General features: G+C 42.5%; 1 protein-coding gene across 1 annotated transcript in view; it reads right to left on the bottom strand.

Annotated features, from left to right (window-relative positions):
- The window catches only part of sema3fa (sema domain, immunoglobulin domain (Ig), short basic domain, secreted, (semaphorin) 3Fa), a 57,258-nt gene extending 43,951 nt beyond the window's left edge, over positions 1–13,307 (bottom strand). Inside the window, exons 1-2 of the mRNA XM_088423196.1 lie at positions 12,931–13,307; positions 9,420–9,568 (exon numbers count right to left, since the gene is read on the bottom strand). Coding sequence (XP_088279322.1) covers positions 9,420–9,531 — 112 coding nt within the window. The 5' untranslated portion in view covers positions 9,532–9,568; positions 12,931–13,307. The remainder of the gene's footprint in view (positions 1–9,419; positions 9,569–12,930) is intronic.
- Positions 13,308–23,621: the final 10,314 nt, after the last annotated feature.

Raw genomic sequence — 23,621 nt, 5'->3', positions numbered from 1 at the left:
CCACAGAAAAAAAAGTCAAACAGATGACGAAAAAGCAGACTGCAAAGGGGTGTCTCATCCCGTCTTCTGCTTCAGATTTCTGAAACCATTGGGAAATTTCGGTGACTTAGGAAATTTTTGACCGCAGAACAACTCCAAGATCTGAGGCTCCCGGGTTCACAAGTGAAACCGGGGTGCATTAAATCACCTCAGACAGATGCCAACAATAGCCGCACACTAAACGCTCATCGGACTCCGTGGCGACATTGCTTTCGTTCTTCGCACCGCACCTGTTGTCACAAGATGACCGACGTGTTCCCCTCTGATAAGCTTCCAGCAAGCTATTACAGAACATGGTCATCACATTTGAGTCCAAATACTGTATGTGACCTACTTCACACAATAACTACTCCGACCTGAAGATGACTCAGATAAGAACCACGTTTATTTGATTGACTAATAGCCTTTAGGTTTGGTCTATTAGGATATCGTGCATGCATTTTCACTGGAAGACGACAGCGGGAGATCAATATGACATAACTTATTTGGAGGCTCGTCAAAGCAGGCTATCCAAAACGCATTGTGTCCATAACACTTAATCGCTAGTTGAAACTTCCAAATCAAGCTATCACAAACTTTTCTCTTTTGTTATTTTATCCACTGTATAAAACGTTCCGCAAGTTCATGATGATCTTTTCAAACTGCTTTTATTGCCTTACCGACTGTCCAGAAAAGCATAACTTACTTGACTCACACTGACATAAAATCCATTTGATTCATTGACCAGATGTTTCGCTGGAGTCAGTGGTACTGCCTCAAGCGGCGTTGCAGCTAAAATGTTTCATTATTCCGAAAGCGTTAAATCAGACATAGCTTGCGTTTTTACATCACAATTTAGGACAGTTCTGCTGTGTCCAAAATACCTCAAGAATCCCGAATTACAGCATCGTTTTTACCCTCACCCACAATCCACATTTTTTCCCGTAATTCTAAATAAATCCTCACCTATAGACATGGAAAAACACTTTTTGAGAAATACCACTTTAAAAAAATTGCCATACATATAAGCAATGGAGGCTTCCACCCTTAATGTTTGAAAAGGTCATTGGCACGGCAGAAACAAGATCCCGACACTGACAGACAAATGATAATGAATGATTGCTGTCTGAGTAAACAAGTAGAGAGGTGCCCTTGACCTGCTGTCCACTTAATTTCAGCCCAAGCTGCAACTCCCCCTGGAGCCCCCCCACCCCCAGAAACAACATCTGGCCAACACCTCCTCTCGGGCACAATGAAGGAGCTAATGTCACACTTTTCTCGCACGAAAGCCTTTCACCAATCACTCCTGTCTAATAAACACGACTGCTCGTGCAGTTCCTTGGATTGTCACCAGGGGACTTTCAGCGCAAAGGGAAAGACGCCGAGGGAAATAAGCGTGCCGTGATTGCAACACACATCTCCTGATTCTGTTGCTGAGGAATGACAGCTCACCGGTATGAAAATTCACAACTACCGTATTTCTTCGAGGAGAAGTCGACTTTGCTTATAGGTCGACACGCCCCTTTTTACTTCCATTTTGGTGAATTACACAAAAACGTGATTATAAGTCTACCCCTGACTTCGTTACATAGACAAGGCTGTTCAATTATAACATATGGTGTGTGGTATTAAAATAATGAAATAAGGGTACTTTTAGACACATTTCATCATTGTGTTTCAATGTTTTATTTTTTTGACAAAGCCTAATATTAATTTGTTGAAAAGCCCTACAAGTCATCACTACTATTTGTCACACCTAATAGCTCCTTCCATGTAGGAACCGGACATCCTCCTCAATTGCTCAAACATCCTCATTATACTTCCACAGGTAGTCATCTTCGGACCCATCCAATTTGTTTGAAATGGGGGTCTTCGGAGATGAGTTGCTGATCATCTTACTTGGGATATTCTTTACCCAAGTGACGACCGTTGTGAGATGAGAGCGTGGAACATTGTCCTTTGCTGTTTCTCCCCCACCTGCCGTTCAAGCGCATGAAGACAAGTCAAGCCGTATTTTCCCTTTCATAATGCGTCAAAGTCTGCCGAGAAAAGTATTCACTCAGCCTAATTATTCACAACACAGATTGCAATATGAATATATCAATATATGGATAATATCACCCTGCCCTAATTAGCACGCTCTCTGTCTTCACGTAGGAAAACTACATGTCATTAGTAAGGCAAAATTGTGCACAGGTAGACGACATGGCAACAGAGCCAAGGACATGTCACGTAGAGTATATACAGGAAACAATTTATACAAGCTTTGCAAACACACAGACATAACCGCAAGAACTAGACATGAATATTAAAAAGGCCCATACTGCTCGTCTGTCACTTTGTATCGCAAGACAACCATCTTATGCAAGCCATTACCATCTCACCCCTCACACTCCGTACCGAAACCACTGTCATCCTCATCTCTTGGCCTGCGGGCGCTTGACGATAATCGCAGGCTACACAACAATCTGCATCGAGTAACGAGGGGCTGGGAAAAACAATCAAGTAGAGGTTGGGTTTTGGGAGTCATTGCGATCAGGTTTGAGGGAGCGCGGGGGAGCCAGAGCCTATTTTTATCATGTCTGCCACATATTGATCTATAAAAAGGGCTGCAGCGAGCAGACATGCAACTGCCAATCACATGCCTGTGCGACACAAAGCATCTTCTGCTCCCCTGCTGTGGGTTGTCCCCCTTTACACAACAGAGGATTGATAGAGCAAAACAAATCGCACACAAGTTCCACAAAAACAATTACAGAGTACAACAGAGTACTTGAGAGGCATTTGAAAAAGTCGGGACAAAACAGTAAGAGCCACAAGTTTGGAAACACCCTGAAATTCATTGCCTTTCCTTTTTTTCCTTTTCCTGAAATGTAGCTTCAGACTTAAAACGATGTTATGAAGAAATATTGATGTTATTTGATTAAAAAAATGTGAATCAATACAAAATATATTCTATAATTTAGATTCTTCTAAGCGGCGAATGTTTGCCCAGATAAGATCTTTGCACATCTTGGTATTTTCTCAATCAGCTTCATCTTGTGTATGATGCTTTATGACCGAGAACAGTGCAACAAAATACATCAGCATAATAACGAACGTGTCCGTCTGTCCTTGCTGCTCAGTAATACATGCCAGCAAATGTTAAGAACAGCAAACTCAAAACAGTGTATACTGATATCCTCTGCGTGGCCTATGCAAAAATATAGACAAAAAATGAAGCTTGTGCAGTGTTCACATCGTATAATTTTCCCCAGTATTGGTTTGCTTAACAAGATACACGAATCTATGTGTCATTGATGCATCCCATAGTCATTTCACACAAACTCAAGGGCACTGTAGAGACAATCTCCTCTTCCTTGGACAGCTCAGCTTGGCAGAAAAGCGCACCCGTGTCGTGGGCGGGGCTCGCCAACAAGCGAGAGGCGTGGGTGCGCGCCGGCGACAAAGCAGTGAAAAAAAAAAACAAACAGAAAGAAGCAGACAGAGAAGAACACTATATTTAGCACTGTCTACTCCTTTTTCTGTCTTTTGAATAATCATAGTTTGACAGCATACATCCAGCAGAGCAGAGGTTGTTGGGATGTGCTTCTGCCCTCCTCCTCCTCCTCCTCCTCCTCCTCCTCCTCCTCCTCAACCTCCTCCAGCAGCATCTCCAGAGACAAAGTAGCAAAGTCTTGTAATAACTGCTGCAGGCTTGCGTGCCACAGCCGCCCCATGTTGCTGTGGGGAAGAATGTTTCAGGATTCTGACATTCACTAATGGGAATTTAAAAGGAAAGGGAAAGCGGGGGCAGTGTTGGACCGATGTTTTGATGCCGACAGGTACGACGATGGAAGGGGCAAACAGCATGGGAAGCTTTGCGTACAAAAAAACATGACAAAGAATTTGCCGAAAGCCTTTTTATGGTTTCACTGAATTTGAATGCATTGAGGACAGGGGTAGTGAAAGGCCGGCATTTGCATTGTGCTCTCCAATCCAATGTGGGAGGCGGGAGAGAAATGCAAACTGGCAGGTAGAAGGACACAGAAGTTGTAAATAGACAATGCGGAGAGAGAGTCACGTAATTGGTGCGTTAAGGATACGATGAATAAGATTATGGCATTCATAGGATAGGGCATTTTTTCTGTGTGATTTCTTACTATGAGCCAAAAGAACGCCATTTAATTTTCAAAGTGTACCTATCGAATAAACAGCATTAAAAAGAAATTGATTTGATGACACGGTACATTATGAAATCAATCTGCTATTGCAACCATCGTAGTGCCGCAGTCACTTGTCCGGTCTCATTACGTTTAGCAAGTGTAATACGCTTTAACAGGCCATGCTGCCTGATGACACGGGCAATTAATTATGTGATGTTGCATTCCTGAGTGGCACGAGGATTTATGGATTAGGGCAACAATGCACTGACGGAATGACCGTATTTAGCATCTCGTCAACGGGCCGGTTGCTGCGTTCATGCATAACACGTGCACATCTGAGTCAATGCATGGTTGCATCAATGCAACCAGCAATGAAATGCATTCATGAAACAAAAAAACATCTTCAAATCTCATTTGGAAAATTGACTATTATTATCTTTACATGCCATTGTAGGTGAGCCAGAACAGCTACATTTTCAAAGACACAAATACAAAAAAAAAAGTTCCCAAGAAACAGCTTTACTCCACAGCTCAGACGCAGACGCTCAACCACAGACACCCAACCAACTAAGCCAACCCTAATCGAGCTCCTTTTACCTGTTGTCAACTTCTAAGCCATAATTCAATGAAAAACAAAAAGAACGTTGGTAACTGAGCGTCCCCTCTCATAATGCGCGCTGTTTTATTATTCTGCCACTTCGTTCACACGGTTTGTAAGGCCAAAACGCCTGTACCATCCTAAACCAACGACCATCTGTATATCGCCTACAGAAGCACGTTTGGACAAAGTTCCAAATAATGGGACTTTGTCTCACCCAGGCGAAACATGTATCCAGGTGTTCCCCGTGTCAACGGAAGACGCTGGAAGGAAAACAAAGCTAAACACTTGCAAATGTAGCCTGGGGATTAGAGTAACAAGCTATTACTTGTTAATATGTTGCCACTCTCCCATAGTTTGAGGGCGGTTAACCTCCACTTTGACGGGCTTCTGTTTGCGGGGTCGCAACCTTTGCCGAGCTCTGCGCGCTAAAATAGCGTGTGATTATAGAGCTGCTTTCAAGGTAAGTATAGGAGTTCTCCCGAGCTTACTTAAGCCAGGCTCTTTTTCGTTGAGATACAGTCCAGTCAGTGTGTTTCTCCAACTTGTGATTATGTCATTAAACCTCATGTAAAGGTTAGTCAACGCAGCCTGAGACCAGAGCCTGAGAATGGACATTCCTTTCTCCGTTTGTGTGGCCTATGGCATGACCTAATAACAGCCTGTGCTTAGCATTGAAAACTAAACGATCATTGTTGGTTTAAAACAAGGTCTTTGGCTTTTTATGAACCCTCCTCATAAAAGGCCACCTGGGTTTGGGTACTATATTATGAACGTTTATGATTGTCTTTTTACAGAATCTAGTGTGGTTTTCCATTTGGCTAAATATATACTGCAGGTCCAACTAGCCAATACTGATTCAATCTTGACTTATATACGATTTTTTTAACAGTATTTGTCCCCGTCCACAATTATTTTGCTCATATATTGATATGCGCACCTTTAGCAGTTAGATCATGTACAATTGTTTGTGTCTTTTGCAGTAGTTTTTCAATGCCAGGTGTTCTTAGAACCATCATTTGTTTGCGCAGATATGAGTGGGAAAATGTCACCAATTGCTGCATTTGTTTAATTGTATAGGTTTGTATTTGATTTGTGTGTTTACTCTGCAGTTTGGCACAGCCCTCATTGTGTATCAAATATCCACATTTGGAAGAGGCCCCAGTTGCAGCTAAAGACATCTGATTTCATGCATTTTTTCATGCATTTTGTTCTCCTATGTCATGGCACTGAATTGTGTCTGAATTGTGTTATTTGAAACATGCTGTGTAATTTCAGCCCTTGCCAGACTTTAATGAGCCAAATCCTTAAGTTTTCCTACATGACAACTTTTTGAAAATGTACATCTGATATAAAACCACTGGAATCAACCAATCAGGGTGCAGATTAATGAAAACATCGGCTATTTACAGTATGACTTATTTTGTCATTCAAATCCTTTGTTAACAGAGGGGGATCTATTGGTACAATGTATACGCCAGAAACAATACTTATCCTTTTTGCATCCAACCTCTTGAATGAGTTATTTTTCTTTCTTTTTTTAAATTTTTTATTTTTTTTGCTTTGATTGAGTGCAAAGATTTGAACGGCGAAGACAAAACACTGCATCTCTCGAGTCCAGATATGGGATTTGTGCCAAAAGCAGCAATATTTTTATCTTCCAGCGGCAGAATATGCAAATTACCATTGGAAAGTAAAATCCGTTACGATCATTTAACCTTTACATGAGTTGTTTCACAGGCAGACAGACGCAAACACAAGGGACAAAGGTTTAATGACCAAAATGTAAATAAATCCCATAATGAGTTCAGTCTGTTATCATGTCATATTTATTACTGGCAAATATGGAAGCCAGCAACTAAAAGCTATTGTCAAACCTCATGCCCCATTATTTAGTTCAGTATGCTAGCTCATTAAAAATGAATAAAAGAGCCTTTAAGAGCTATTCCCAGCAGCGTGGCGCAAAAACCAATACAATTAGTCAGCGCACAGCTTATGGGCATTTCAATCTATGCAAGGCTGCTCTGCCATGCAGAAAGTGAGATCAGAAACTAATTAAAAAAACTAAACGGAAGTTGATAAGATGAAAGAGGAGAATAGATGATCTCTTCAACCCTGTACCGTAAATGTGTGACACACAATAAGACGCGAGGGATAACGAGGGTAAAACCAAACAAACTAAGCAAAAACAAAAATGCGAGACCAAATTAGCAAATTGACAAAGTGCTTCCATTTAGGAAGGTTTACTAGCTTTAAAACCACAAATGAAGCACAAATAAACGTATTCTAGCACGAATGATCTTATCCTCTCCATGAGCCGTCACCTTACCGTGGTGGAAGGGTTTGCTTTTCTCAGTGATCCTTGGAGTGAAGCTGTCTGGGACTTTGCGCCCCTGGCAGGTTTACCCATGGCACACAGGTCCTAGGTGAAGGAACCGACTAAGGACGACTCATGGATTCTGTTTTCCAGTGCCCACGGGTATACGGGACCCCTCTCTGGAGCCAGGCCTGGAGGTGGGTCATTTTGGTGAGCTCCTGGTGGCCATGCCTGCGGAGGCTCAGCCCGAAAGGACAACGTGGGACCCTCTTCCCAAAGGGTCATCACTTGTGGGAGGGTGCAAAGGGGTCAAGTGCCTAGTGAGTTGGACGGCAGCAAAGGGCGGGGACTTTGGTGGTCCGATTCCCAGCTGAAGTAGCTAGCTCTAGGCACATGGAATGTCACCACTCTGGCAGGGAAGGAGTTGGTGTCGGAGGCAAAAGGTTCTGACAAAATCAGACTTGCCTCCAGGCACACAGCTTGGGTTGTGGTATCAGTCCTCTCAAGACGAGTCAGACTCTCTTACACTTTCGAGATGATAGTCCTCTTTTTTAAGGAGAGGGACCCGAGGATATGTTCCAACAAAAGATGGACCACACTCCTCAGCCTGGTAAGGTCTATTCAGGGGTGTTGGAAAAGGGTCCATCAGTAAGTTAAACCTCAGATTCAGAAGGAGCAATGTGGTTTTTGTACCGACCATGGAAAGGCAGCATCCTCAAGGGTGCAGGGGGGTTTGCCAATCCAGTCTGTGTGCTTAGACACCCACTGGGACTTCTCTATTTTCCCTAAATACCGACTGTTCGGTCCCTGTACCACAGATGTCAGAATTTGGTAGGCATTGCCTGCAGTTAGTTGAATTAGAATCCAGCGCCCCAAGTGGAGGACTTTAAGACCCCTCTCTGCTGAGATGTTCCGAGCATGTCCCACAGGGAGGAGGCCCTGGGGACAACCCGGGACACACTGGAGAGACTATGTCTCTCGACTGGCCAGGGAACGCCTGGTGATCATACCGAAAAAGCTGGGCGAGTGGCTGGGGAGAGGGAAGTCTGGGCTTCCCTGCTAAAGCAGCTGCAAACCGAATCGAGATGAGCCGTAGAACATGGATGGATGGATGGATGGATGGATGGATGGATGGATGGATGGATGGATGGAGTGTGGTATGTACACTCAGTTTGGTGTGTTGGTACAGTAAGGTGCCTTATAAAAATGAAATATTTTGACTTTTGCTATCCCACATTTTAAAAGAAAAAAAAATCAAAGAGTCAATCGAAACAACCAACAAAACCAATTGCTCGGTTTTGATGGTTTCTATGATGTCTGCATGTTTTACGTGCATTACTTTTACGCAGAGGCACTGTTTAGATGGTTAAAATCTGAAGGACAGCTTGTCATGTGAGTCACTTCTTATATTTTCTGCTATCTAATATCACATAACAAAAGACATAAAAGCTGCTGTTTGAGAATTTCTGCCCATAGTTGATCAACACAACATAGTCTGCCACACGTCACTATAACACGAAGGCCTATTTTAACAGGGGACTTACACGCATACACATTGAGAAGGGTCTCTTGTGGCAACTGGCAAACATTCATAACATGCTGGATGTCGGCCCGAGTGAGGGACCAGCCAAGTGTGAAATCGGACTTGATTTCAGAAGCGAGCTGAGGCCACACAAAGGCCTGTTTGCACAACTAATAGCAGCCTGGCCATTAAAGGACAGAAAAAAACAAGAAGACGTGTAGACCATTTCAAAAGGGCCATCGGCAACATTGCATTGGTCATCCAAGACAGGACTGAGACACAAATACTTGTGAAGCCCTAAGCTACAGGTACAAAACACAAACAAATACAGTAGATAAAATCTCTTCTACTAAGAATAACACCACAAGCAGAGTTTTTTATGGGAAATCTTCAAAATGATCATAACCTATGAAGCTATGCTCTCCCCACATTAGATCGAGAGGCATAGGGGCAGGGTTATTTGAAAAGGCCCATTAAAACTAGGATGCATGTTTCCCATTCGGGTTTACTTGGGTCAATTCCCTTGGAGAACTTGGAATTCCCTTGGAATTCAACTGAAGGTTACTCCAACGGGTGCTTTAAAATGAACACTATAAATATTTTTTTTTTGACGGGGGGGGGGGGGGGGGGCATGTTTGGGGTCCCTGTGCAATGCATGCAGTAGGATAAAAAAATTTTCTGGGGCATAATAAGGGTTCTCATAAAGGCAATAGAATTCTAAACATAGCAATTCCAAAAAGGCCTTCACATCGCAATATGCTCATGCCCTAAACATACCGCACAGAAGCATCTCACACCAACGCAGCAATGGAGACTCACCTTTGAAGGACAGGAAGATCCTGGGGGCGGACAGCGGCTCCAGTGCCGGAGGCGGCCCTGCGGACGACGAGGCCAGCAAGGCCAGCAGACAGCACAGGCTGTCCCACAACATTGTTTCTCTCAAACCGAGGGCGAGGAGACTCCTGGAGCTGAGGGACAGAGATGGATGGAGGTCAAACAATGAGCCGGAACCTCAATCCACACTAACTTGCGTCAAGTTGGCAGTGGCTGTTTAATCATTGCCGGTGCCGGGGAAGACAAGAAAACTTTAAATTGGAGAAAACAATTGGTTTTGAAAGTTTATTATCATCTTCTTTATTATCATGGACCAAAATAATAATTATATATATATATATATATATATATATGTATATATATGTGTGTGAGTGTGTGTGTGTGTGTGTGTGTGTGTGTGTGTGTGTGTGTGTATGATGAGTTTTTTGCAAAACCAGGTTTTTGTCAGAGAAAATGAATTGAGAGGTTCATATATTCTAATTCGACACTTGATTCCCTTCAACATGATATATGCCTTTCCTGATGTATTCATTTGTGACCTAATCCATTTTGGTCACTCCCAAAGAGAACTTCAGCATCTTCATCTAAGGTAATGCAAGCTCTGCATAAAGGAAACCGGAGTAACCGGACAAAACCCAGGTAGGCATGGGGAGAACATGCAAACTCCACACAGGCCAGAGCTGGAAATGAACCTCCAGTTGTTTGACATTCCTGTTCAAGGCTCCAAGTCTGGTATTCAAGGTGTAAAGGTAGGGGATACCTGCGTTTTCCAAGATTTCCAGCTACTGCAAGGATGAGTGGATACTGATTTTGTGGTTTTCTCCATCAATCAACCGGCTTGATTATGTGCAACCTGCCTGTACCGGTTCATATATGATGAGGCTTTGTTCAAATCATCCAAATCTTTGCATGGTCTGATTACATTTTGGGAGAAGCTTGAGTCTTTAAAGGCATCATTAATGCTAGAAAAAGTCGAAACGATTGTTGCGTCTTGCTTTAAAAAAAAAAAAAAAAGAGTAGCTAAATGATTTGAAAACTGAAATTCTAATACATTTAAAATGTACCTCCATTTGAAATGTGATCGCTGTTCTTTAACCCAAGTCTAAATCTGAATTTCTTTTTAAGGCATGCATATTTGTTGCCGGAGACCAGTGTATTTTTTTCACATCTTCAGGTGGAGCGTTGCCAATGTCTGGGGTTTCAATGGCTGCGGTTACATTCTGGGATGAACCTCTCACTTGCAAAGAGTCTCTCTCCACTCCAACCACCCACGGCGCTTCCCGCTGTTTCTCTGCACAGCCCCCCGCACACATACGGAAGCAAAACTGCTGTGATCAAGCTTGAGAACATATCACGCGAGCGCAAGCATCATTTCATACTTTTTTTGTTGCATTTCTTTGCAGCAGTTACCCCCTTTTGATTCGAACAAGCACGAAGGGCTCCGCAGCAAAATCCACCGCACTAAGGCCAGCCAAACGCTGGAATGGTGGACAGTGTCCAAATGCGCCATGGCGAGTCGCCGTGGAGGACGAGGAGACAATAAAACAAACGTACTTCAGCGCTGGGAGCTGTAATTTACGCTGGCATGACACCGAGACACCGAGACACCGAGACACTGAGACATGGGACTCGAGTCTGAGGTCAAACTGTCAGTCAGGGTTTAAGATCAAGTTCCAAGTTGAGGGCCCTGAGGCAAAACCCCAAGGCAGACCTTTAACCAAGAATCCGAGATAGAAAAAGTGACCTGGCTCTGAGTTCTGGACCACATTTCACCAACTGAGCTGACTTGATCTTTTTTTTTGCCTTCTTTCTGTGGATGATATACACCATTTCTATATTTAAAAAAAAAAAAGCCAAGCCAAATCAATTGTTGTTTGTTTTTTTCAATTCGCAACAGAATTGATCCCCACCAAAAAACAAATGAAACCAACAAGAGCAAGCGTTTGGCAACAACGGAGGAAACCATGACCACAATGCGGGAACTGTGAGAAAAACATCTGCCTGCACCAGTTAGTTTGAGATGAAAACACAAACTAGTGGGACAGGTGGATCAAGAAAGAAGACAACAGAGGGATTTGGTTCAGGAATGAGAGGAAGTTCCGCTACCACCGCACCGATGGTTATAAAGACGTGTTTTACATTTCATTTACTGGTATTGTAATCAAGAGTTAACTTGTATTGATGTTATTAATAGACAATGTCTTCTGTACTGACATACGTAAAAATTGGGGTCGTTTGGTTTGTGACGGAATCAATATTTGATCATTTTGACATTACAAACAGGTCTTACTTGACTAGTATGTATAGAGGTGTAAAAATAGGCCTACATCATTTCACACTTATTGCTGTAGTGTTTTTAATGTTATTTTTATTTATGTTATTTTAAATTTATAGACAACGTGTTTTTCATACAAATTATACAGTAATTTTGACTTTATGCTATTGAATTCGTGATAAGACTATGGCACATATGACTTACAAGGAATAGTTGGGTTAAGATGCTGACCAATGGGAGTTAGGCTCATCATAAACCGAGGACCCTCCGCATTTCAGAATTCATGACAGTTAATTTGAGATTTTGATGTGCACAATTAAATAATTTGCAATAATCTTGTGGTCAGTTATCACTGTACAGAAGCATGGAACTGTCCATGCGGAGGAAACTTTTTTGACTGGAAAACATGTTTGAAGACGTGTAAGTACAGTGTATTTGAACATATTTGAAAAAATGTTTTTGTAGGTTGAACGCTAAAAAGAGCTTTTTTTTTAGGGATGTTTCACTTGCAATCGTCACAGTATTCAATATCATGTACAGATACATTGAAAGAAGGTCATTTATGGACGATTTGATACTTGATAAACTTGCTCAACCTTATTTTTTTTCCCATAATGTTTTATGTCTGCAGGGCATCATTTCCGTTTGGCACTTTCCCCCCATAGTGTCATCCAATGGGTATGCACATGCGCAAATCGATACCTAGAAGTAAATATTAACCATGTTCTAATGTACTCGCAAATACATTCATAGGGAGTGTTAAAAACGTTTACTCCACGTAGGCAGTTTGACAATTCCGTAACACTGCACTTACTATTATAATTTGATTGTATATTTTTACGGCAACAACTGCTTTTCAATAAACATCTTTACTTTTTTTTCTTCTTTTTTTATACTTCTGCAGGAACTGGGATTCCGACGTAAATCGAGGACCCCAACTCAGCTGTAGATTAGTGTAGATTGTACCTGTGTGCCCATATTAGTGCCAGTTCCAATATAAAAACACACGAGCCTGTTGCTTAGTATTAACATCAAAAGGCTCCCCGGAGAGCAAAATAGGACTCAACTTGTAACATAAAATTGATTTACGGCGTGGCATGCTTGTATACTCTTTTCATGGGCAGACGTCTACGTTTGATTTAAAGGCGCATCTGCCTTAACGCTGCGCGATTCGCTGCACATACCACGCAGAAAAGCCACTCACTCTCGTTGTCCTCTCACCTTGCGTTTAATTAAGTCCAACTCAGGTCGCGATAAAAGCAGTCCAAACAATGTACAAGCATCCAACAGCGGGGGTCCACGGAGCGTCTGTGCCCGGGCGCGCGCAGTCTGAGCCGGCGTGTGTTCTCCGCAGATCCCGCTCGGTTATTCCAGCCGGAGACCAACAAAGCTTGGAGGCGTTCAGTTGAACTTGACCGCCTTAAGTTGAAGTGCCCTCCGTGAATAGTTGTGTACTTTCCAGAGCGGGGATGATGCAAAAAGAAAACAAATGAGTTGATCCAGATGGAGGGAGGTCAGACGTGGACGGGCTTCCGCCGCTCAAATGGCTGGGAAGCGACTTGCGCAGGTGGATAGAGGAGACCCCTCCACTCCCACTCCCGGTCGGGCGTGGACACAAAAATGGGGGAGGGCATCTACCTATCTCTGTATCCGCCTCAAAATTAAAACTACAACGAGACTGCAGTGTGTTTTCTTGTACTCCAGGGGGAATAGTACTGCAAACTCAATGAAATGGGACATTTGCCGAAAATTGACTTGAGAAAGCTTGCATGGCACATATTGTGTCTCTGGAGTGCTTGTTCATGCGGTATGTGCACGTAAGCGAGGCGTTCTGTACTTCTGCCCGCTTTAACAAAACATTTGGGGACCAAGCCTCCCTGCGAATCACAAACAAATTGCGAATAGAAGATGATCTGTGCCCATAAACGCCCCCCAAAAAGGCAAACCCAGTCAAGGGTCTCCCAAATCCATATTGCAAAGATTCAGAATTCTACTCAAATAAAACAGTACAAGTAGTACCCGGTGTTGGGCAAGTTACTTCAAAACCGAAATGCGTTATTTATTAATTACTTATTACTGTCATTTCAAAACGATTGCTTATATTACAATATTACTGCGTTTGAAATGTGAGGCGTTACACTATTTCATTGCTTTTATCTTATCCCACCGACATAACTGGAAATATGGATTTGCCATTCTAAAAGTATCTCATTACGTTCATTACACATCCAGTGGAAGGTTGGATTAAGTCATAACTGTACAAATCACTTCATCTGTATTGTATTGTATTGTAAACCTTTAAAGAAAAGATACAAAATCATTTTTGTACTTTAATCCCCTCATTACTTAGCTTGACAGCACAGTGATGTATTGTTTATGCTTAGGCAGAATGCCTCTTAATTATATTTTGCAACCCCCCCAATCCCAAATTTCACCTCCTCCCCATTTGCCGCGGAACCTCTTTTATATTGAAAACATTTTTTAAGTATAACGAAAAATGTATCATTTTTAACATGAACAAAAGACAAAAAGCAATGTAAAAACTTTCAACAATGTTAACTTTTAAACTTAGATCTTATATCCATATGTTGGTGCCTATTCAAGATGATATTCTCCAAGCCTAGAGTCCCTATACATAGTTTTGCATTGTGTAAGTAAGAGAACCCTGCTGAAATCAAACCTCTGTTTGTATAACAAGTCATTATGTAGCGTGCTCCAGAAGGCGGCAGAGTGTTGAATTGAAACGTTGTGGTGAAACCAGAGGCTAAAAGTCATTTATTTAAATTTCCTCTCGCGTTTTGTCTCTGTCATCAGCGATTACATCGGCCAAATGAAAGATGGATGGTGCAAAAGGTGCATAGGACATTTCAGCATTTCAAACAACGCAATGTGTCCAAATCAAATATTCCTATACTGACTTCATTGCAGGATAAACACACATTTAACGCGGGGCCCGTGGGACTCGTTTGTATTCCGGCAATGGATTAGTTTGACTGATGCACTATTCTCACGTTTAGCTCAGGTCATATGCTCTGAATTATGATGTGACACGATGTGGTCTAAATAACTTAGGAACAATGACCAGATGCGAAGGAGGTCCATTTCCTCCCGACACCTCAACGGCCCTGCTGCTATTTTGCCGGCACCGGCTTCAGATATTCATGAACAAATGGAGCCTTAAATCTTTTAAGCTCACTCCAGCCCTTGCCTGATGACACTGGCTTATTTTGATTCCCAGCCCATCAGCGCACAATGCAGATGACGCCCTACGCGCATGTTTATTATTCCATAAATGTCGTAGTAGTAGCAACGGCTTGAGTTTCAAGAATTCGGGCAGGAGCTGGTGAGAGATTGGAGGCCGCAAAGGCTTTTTTGTATGTTGTCTGCATTGATCGATTGATAACTGTGCACGGGGCAGTTAAATGATTATACAAGTGTTCCAAAAGTACAAAAGTATTGGGACGCATGACCAAGACAGGGTTTTCTTGGATTAATTTGCAGTGTTTCTCAGAAGCTGTTAGCCATAGGTAACATTCATAGTTGCCTTCATGAAAATGACAAAATCATGACAAACAAATGTTCTGGTTCAAATTCACGGCATTTTATGGCAAAATGTAACTGACTCCCAGTCACAGGACACGCACGAAACTACATGTTGATTTCTACATAGGGCCAGCTAGCTTCCCCTGTGGTCACAGTCTTGCGAGATGATTGGTCCAATCACTGTAAACTGAACGGGATATTTCCATTCACCTATAGCAGGCAGGGCCTTCTCTTTTCATTCTGAAGGTTTTGGCAGATTTCAGGGAACCTTAAAAACTATCCATCTTCTGTAGCCGCTTATCCTCACTTGGGTCGCTGGCTTGCAGGTGCCTATCCCAGCTCTCTAAGTGTCCAATACACCTACCAGGCATGTCTTTGGGATGTGAGAGGAAGCCGGAGTGCCCGGAGAGAACATGCAAGCTCAGCAAGGCCGGAGCGAACTGGAATTGAACTGGAGACTCTGAACTATGAGTCGGACGTGCACAGTTGTGATCCCAAAACTGTTTTTCCTGCACCAAAACTGTTTTTCCTGCACCCAAAGTCTTGATTTTCTTGATTCGTTCTTGAGTGTTAAACATGTTCATGACTTCATAAATTCGTGTGTGTGTTTGTGCAACACAAGTGATTTTTTTTTTAGGTTCATTTGCTTTCACAAATTATTTTCTTATTTGGATTTGAGTATCAGTCTCTAAACGCCAAATAAAGGCAGCGATGAACTTCTTGTTCTACGTACACTTTGGTGCACACATCAAAGAATACGGAAAAACTGCATTATGTTTGCCATTAAATGTGTTCAATTCCCCTTGATACAAACAGAAAGCTCTGTGAAAAAAATCCCTCCAACACACACTCTTTCTGTTTCACACACACGCACAGGGCTCAGCAGGAGGAGATATTGATATGTTCTCTCCTTCTTGGAATCTCGGCTGATCTTGAAAAGTCATCACGCGAGGTCGCGCGCCAACACGCAGAAAGCAGAACACGTGCAGGTGGGCGTTGGAGTTTGAAGGGTGGTCCAGTCGCCCAAACAAATAGTCACTTTCTCACATATATCTGTAACTCTACTCGGCTTCATCCGGATTCAAGTGGGAATAAATAACAGACAGCTCAATCTCATTCCCAAAACTTCACAGTTCCAGTCAAAGAAGTGCATGGACTGGCCAAGTTGAATAGCATCACTGCTGCTCTAGCATGCATGCCCGTTTTTTGCCTTTTTTTTCTGTCTTCCCCGCCTTTATCTTTCTTTGCCAACAGCTGCATGTTTCTTCTTGCCGTATTTCTTTTTTAATCAACAATATTATTCCCACATTCGGTCCTCTGGTGGCTTCGCCATCTGTCACTTGCGTGAGACAAGAGGAAAGCAATTATTGCATCCTGGCTTCGAGGAGTGCCTGCCTTCTTATAAGTCCCTCATGCTTTTCCATTACATTCCCTTCCAGTGCTTTTTCCTTTTTTTCACACAGCAGCCATCTGAGGATTCGATGAGATTATGTCAACACCATTGAGGAACCATTTTTTTCCACAATTCAAATCAGATCCCAGTTGTTCCCAAATTATGTAATAACATGCTTTTGTCAAAGTACCGCTGAGGTTCAACTTGAAGGGCGGCAGGGCTCAGTGGTAACTGTCGTCATTCCCAACTGGGGGGGTTATAGGTCCGATCCCTGACCATTGTGACCAGTTGCTCCTGATGGTGAGTCATCAGTAGGTAAGTGAATAGTCGGTGTAATGCGTTTTTAGTACCTGAGGTAGAAAAGCACTATGTAAGGCAAAGATCATTTAGCTGACGTTGCGCAAGTGGTGGAAGACACCCTGGACTGGTTGCAAGCTAACTGCAGGGCACGTATAGGCGAATAACCACTCACAATAACGCTTAATGTTTTTGGAATGAGGGAAAAATACAAAAATCCGGCGCAAACACAAGGAAAAAAATGTAAATTCCACTCTGGAAGTTTGGGGTTTACACTCAAAACCAGAAAATTGTGTGGGAGGAGTGAAAATTTGACCACTTATTTTGTTTTTAGTGGTTTTTACTATCTCATGAAAATGAGCAGCGCAAGGGTCGAGGGCTTGCTGGTGATTAAGTTATTTATCCATTCATGATTAAAAAAAAACAACAAAAAAACAGTGTTTGCATCATTCAAGTTGCAGGTCAGCGAAAGATATGGACCGGGCCTCACTGGGCATGCTTCGGATGAGAAATTGGAAGCTAACAAAGATTTGTGTAATTTCATACTGGAGGGATGGATGGATAGATGGATGAAAGCTTAATTGTACCTATGGTATTGAGTAAGAAAACAATGTTCATGGCTAATCAAGAAAAAAAAAAGCATGTTTGGTTTTGCCGGTTGTTATAAAGCAAGCTTATTAATAAGCTAGGGAATTTATATGTCTGGACAACATGTCCACAGCTATGCTTGCCTGCAAAGGGCAAGGATGTGACAAAGCATAATTGACAGTCGGTCTTTGCTTCCATGTCAAATTTCGCCCCCCTGTTGTAGCCAAGTATGGCTTTGCGCATGTTGTCTCAACAAATAGGTTCACCGAGCTTTTATAAGCTTATGTTCATACAGCCAAGAAAAAAAAAACAAAAACGTGTTTAGATGCAGATTTTCTTGATGAACCTGATGAAATGTATATTTTTCTCAGCACCATAGGAATGCTTGGATTCTCAATTTATTATATCCCCTTTAAGAGCACCTCTCACTATTATTGTTTTCCTCTCAGTCTTGGAATTTCAGTAAAAACAATGCATTCTAAGCATGTCAGTTCCAACTAGGTATGCTAATTTGAAAAAGGCTTTGCTTGCGGCAAGGGAAATAACACTGTATAGTTATTATCACTCTTACTGAGTGCCCTCCTGTGGGCCGCCATTCTCTAATAGGCCCAGAATGAACTTGGATTCTAATGTAAAGAAATTGTCATTCTATAAAATGAACGGTATGATTGGGAAGCAATTAGCTGCTCCTCAAACTTAAAAGCAAGCGCACGCACACAAACACATGTGCATGGATCTGATGCCGTTGGTATGACATTACACAATGGCCCCGGGTGCTTTCATTGTGTATAATTTAATGAGGAGAACGCACACGCCTCCCTCCGTCTCCGTGGTGAGAGCTGTTACGTTTTTTCGCTGCAATAAGATATGAAATATTCACACGGTTTATGCAGCGCTTTCACTGTGATGGCAGCTCGCTCATTAGCATTTAAATGGGAAAAAGATAACACCGCACTTCTGAGAAGTCTTACCTCCCTGACACGGTGGAGAAACTCGGGTCTGACTGCAAACTTTGCTGTCTTTTAATAACTCGGCAGTCACTGATGTTGCGGTCCGTCACTTGTCTGACTTCTTACTGAGTATGGTATCAATGTTTAATGTAAGCAAGAATGGTTGTCTTTATCTCTTTTGGCCAATTATTTCAAACTTATTTTGTTGAAATGTAACCCGTTTGATCTCACAGGTTGTTGGGGAGATGATGACTTGCGCCTCGTTGCTTTAAAGAGCTGTGAGGTTAGCACACTTCCTTTTTTTCATCTCCGTTACAACTGAATGCCATAGAGAAGCCCCGCCCTCCAAAAACAGCTATTACTGTACCAAAATCAGTATATTTGAGAGAAGCACACGTGACCACGGAGAGAAAACTGAAACCACATATATTTCTGAGACTGTTGCGTATAACGCTTCGACTGCTTTCTAAGAATACTCTTTTTTTTCTTTCTGATTAGCATAGAAAGCTCGCAAAGCATGATTGAGATGTTGGCGCCAGATTAGCCACTCTACCCCTCCACCTCAATCTGGATTTGTCACATTGTTATGTTCCTGCTTGTATTTGTTCCCCCTCAGTCCTTTTGTCAGCGACGCTACGACTATGACTCAGCTGGAGCTTTGTATGGTCTAAAATGGGACAGCTGCCTTTGCCCCCACAGCCCATCTTTCTTTATTTTTGAATGACACAAGTTTGTCTCTTTGTATCTAGTTCACGTCTCCTGCCCGCCAGCTCACAGAGAAAAAGGGCAGCTGTGTCGGGATGAGTCGGGATAAATGAAAGCCGTTTCCCAACAGGCTCCGCGGGGTCTGATCCCTACTTTCAGCTCGGCTGCTGGATTTTCTCCGTCGTGATCAAACCGAGGAGGCCGTGTTTCGTGTTACGCCCCCCTCCCCGCGGCTGACCCCCCGTGCTTATTATTGCACGTCCCTGCAGCAGCAATAAGGCGCTTTTACATGCAACATGACTGCGGCTGAAGGTGCCATGCTGCCGTTGAACAGTTTTCCCATGCAGTCCTTGTGTTGACATGGGGCCTCCTGAGGCAGCGGTCTGTCAGTGTCATTCTTCACGAGCATTGGACCGCAGGTTCCTGGCTGAAGACAGAGAGAGGAAATGACTTCACTTTTTGTTTAAACTGCACTGACTGGACAGGAAGGGGTACCTTTGTGCAAAACTCCAACTCGTGGAGTTGTTTCTCTTCATATGGCCGTATCTTGACCTTTTGGCTTTGTGTTGTATCTTTTATTGAATTGAAGTGAACTGAAGCGGAAAAAAAGTTTGTTATATCACGGTAGCATGTTTTTATTTAATTGTGGTTGGAGTGCCCGACCCATGAAAAGTGCAACTCCACCCGCAACTCATTTGCGTGGATCTAATCAAGTGCCGATGTCAGCATGGTAATCTTATGTGGGGCTGATCATCTAGCAATCGCTAAACAAGTAAATTTATTTAAGGGGAGAGAATTTCCTTTGTACGTGCTTGCGTTCCAAGTCGGCTCTCTGGTGTGCCTCCCCAAGAATTCATTGTAAAATTAATCAGCCGAGTAAATCATTTTTCATCCGTCTTTTTCGATAAGGTATCTGTGCACCGGAGTTATGAAACAACCAGGCTAATTTGCATAATCCTTGAAACGAGGTTTCTCCACTCAGCTAGGCTGGAAGGAGATCCGAAGCATCTCTCAAGTGACGGGCTGTAATGACACATTATCATACAGATGCACTATCATTCATATTATACTTCTTGAATTGGTCCTGGTCTCGAGACCGCTCAGTCTCAGTACTTTTTCGAACAAAAAATGACTGCATTCTGATTTATAAACATACCTGAACAAATAAACACCATGTGTTGGGATGTCATCTACCAAAAAATCATAGTTTCCCTATGGACAGGACGGTGAACACTGCCTTGTCCTTCAACCCCCACATCTCATCCTCCTGTCATCACTCGCTCTGATGAGGCTACAAAACAGGTGGTTGGAGAATTCAAAACGACATAGAAGCGACGGAGACCAAACAGAGTATTTGTGTGCATGTGTGTATCCGTGCACAAGTGTGTGTAGAAATTCGAGCACGTATGACAGCAGAAGAGCAGTCCAATTAACTGACAAACACGATGCACATTGAATCTAAAACACGTTTTATTTTTGGTTACAGTTTCACTGGATGATCAGTTTTGCCACACACGTCCAGATTTCTCTTTGAATTATCTCGCTGAGTTATTTTGTGCAATTATTGTTCCCGCCCAGACTCCTAATCAGATGCCAGCCGCACACATAAATCACTTTCGAGCTAATCAACTCCATCTTGGGACAAACTGGCTCGCGTGCAGGATAGATGAAGAGACGAGAGCATCCAGGGATGCTTCGTGCGGGCGTGAATGGGGCTTTTCGGAGAACTGTCAAAGCAGCTGTAGTGACGAGAGGAGGGTTATTCCAAAATTCGGAGATATTTTCTCTTCCCGCTCCCGTGAAATTAAAAAAAATACTTGCACAAAATACAAAAATATGTGCTTCTTGGATACCTAAATCTTACAAAAAAATACCCCTAAAATACCCCCTAAAATGTCTTTTTTTTTCTCATATTCTTTCCTCTTGGCGGCCAATTTACAAATTTAATGTGTCGGTTTTTTGGTATTATTTTGGGCATGTTTTTCTTTTTTTGTTGCATAGATGCAGTCCTGTTACTCATGCTTTTTTGGCCAACTAAAGGCGACAAAAAGCAAACTATGTGACTTCAGCAGAAACAACAATCAACCTTTTTGCTCTTTTAAAACATATTACGTCTTAATTGTCCTCCATTTCTGGACTGACCCAACAATATGAATCTTGTTTGAACATGTCCAGATAATTGTACTCCATCCTGGCTGAGCAAAAAGAGAAGAAATTTGCTTGGACATCTGTTCCCACAATCCCAGCAGACCGTCTGGAGACAGTGTGATGCATCAAACAAGGCGTTTAAACAACGTCTCTCTCTGGCTTAGCTGTCAATTAAATGAACGTTGTTCAAAAGCCTTTAAAAGGGTGACACAACTGTCCCCTGTCAGTCCTTCAGTCTTATCGCCTTCTGTTTTCCCATCATGCAAAACATATTCAGCAGTGACTCAAAAATCAATGTATTATTTGAAAAACATTGCTATAACAAAATTATAAATAAATTGGATGTTCCTGTGGTTAGTAAGAGAGCAATAGCCGCACAACGACAACAAAAAATAAGGTTAGTTCCTTGGTTTTTCAGAAATATCTTTTCATTTCAAATAGTTCGAGCGGCCACTATACAATAAATCAAATTGTGATCAATCAAATGTGGCTACACCATATTCTGGTTTAAAATTTGTGTTTGAGCCAAAGCACCGTGTGTTAAGCTGGTTTGGGTTACCGGGCTGTGAAAATATTTCATTTTCAAGGTTCAAGGTTGAGAACGACTGATGTGCAGTATAGGCCAAGTGACCAAATCGAAACCCACAATATACACACTTCAAACCAAAAACCGTGGACTTTCTGGGTCCTCGTTGTATGGATAACTGCACATGTACGGAGTTTTCATTCGTTTGCTATTTTCCTAGATTTTGTGCCGGTGGAATTGAGCGCGGCAGGACGTTTGCACCTTTGCACGCCATTGAAGACGAGTCCCGGCAAAATCCTGACGTTATCCCTCATTTGCCTTAAAATCAGGGCATTCGAAGCTCATGCCGAGCTTGGCGTTGCGGAAATAGATTAAAAGACTCCCTGCGCCGTGCGTGAAATTGGCGGATGTTCATACAAGTAAACTGTAAAATCTTCTCTTACAGATGATGCAGTGGGCCGTGCATGCGACATGAGCAATTAGGAATCCTTGTTTGGAATTGACTGTTTACATCACCTAAGCCTGGGCAATAAATTGGATTAATTTGATCAATTTGTCATTTCAAAAACCCAAGAACTGAAACTTTTATATATTGTGAAATTAAGGTCATGTAAGTGATTCAATTGGTTAAGAGTGACTTCAGTAAGATTTATTGCTGGAAACCTGGAGCGGACCACCAGACATGTTTTTTTTTTTTTAACTTGCAACTGTGGTGGAATACATTTGGAATGAATCCTTCATCTGACAAGCTTTCATCTGACAGTGATGCTATAGTCCATCTGCATCAGGGTCACGAATTTGCTCAAATACAAATTCTCCCGTAGCGTTTTATGAGTAATGCTGCTCGTACTTGAAACGTCCTTAAACGAAAGCAAGAGGACATTGTCTATGTGTGTGATGAACGGCGAGTCTCAGCATAATCACTGACTCTTTTGTATGGCGGTTAAGGAACCAGAATCCCTCCAAATCCGATTGATTGTTTCTATAACGGTCTCTTTTGTTTGGAGCGCTTTTAAAAGATGCGTGACAGTGGTTGCACAAGCTCCAAACTCGATGTGTTTCTGATGCAAACCATCCGGTGGAGACGGCTGGGCCAAGGCTTGGATGCTCTGGTGGTTTTCTTCAGAACGCGTGATAGATGTTGGCCCACGCGCATACACATTCCACGCGAGGACTCTCGGCCCGAAGCGGACAGATTGAGGAGTTAACTAGATATTCTCGTCCACTCCAAACGTGGGCTAAGCTTTTCCCCCTGTTGCACGTTGTCAATGATCAGCAGTTTTGCTTTGTTTGTACTACCTGTCAGCGCTTACAAACAGTACGTGCAGCTGATTTTTCAAAGGAACCTAAACAGCACTCAGTAGAGCCCAAACTTTTGGCAAGGGTGAGGTGTTAACATAAGATAAAATGAGTATTAACACAGTGACTCATACAACTAACTACTCAGTTTTGTTGACCACACACAAAGATTTGCCAAAGGGACTGACCATTTTGAAAAAAGCAAAACGAAACAAAACCTTTGTTATTTCGTGCAAAACGACCACAAGGTTGGTGCCAAATTGATCCAAGCAAGGATTCTGTCAAAAGGTGCAGATATTATTTTTATAATCCAACTGTGCTTAGTGCGTTTGATTGAAAACAGTATAAAATGCGCTTTCTCGACTCGATTATTAATAAAGCGTGTGTTTGGTTATGTGGAGGGTCATATTTGTGTTTGTTAGTTAGCGGGCCACTTTCTGCTTCTGACAGCTGTTGCAAATGG

Source organism: Hippichthys cyanospilos, chromosome 9 (genome assembly GCF_059441005.1).
Source record: "Hippichthys cyanospilos isolate Australia breed blue-spotted pipefish chromosome 9, RoL_Hcya_1.0, whole genome shotgun sequence".
Taxonomy (NCBI): Eukaryota; Metazoa; Chordata; class Actinopteri; order Syngnathiformes; family Syngnathidae; genus Hippichthys; species Hippichthys cyanospilos.
The sequence above is the reverse complement of the archived record's forward strand: the minus strand, read 5'-3'. Positions and strand labels throughout refer to the sequence as shown.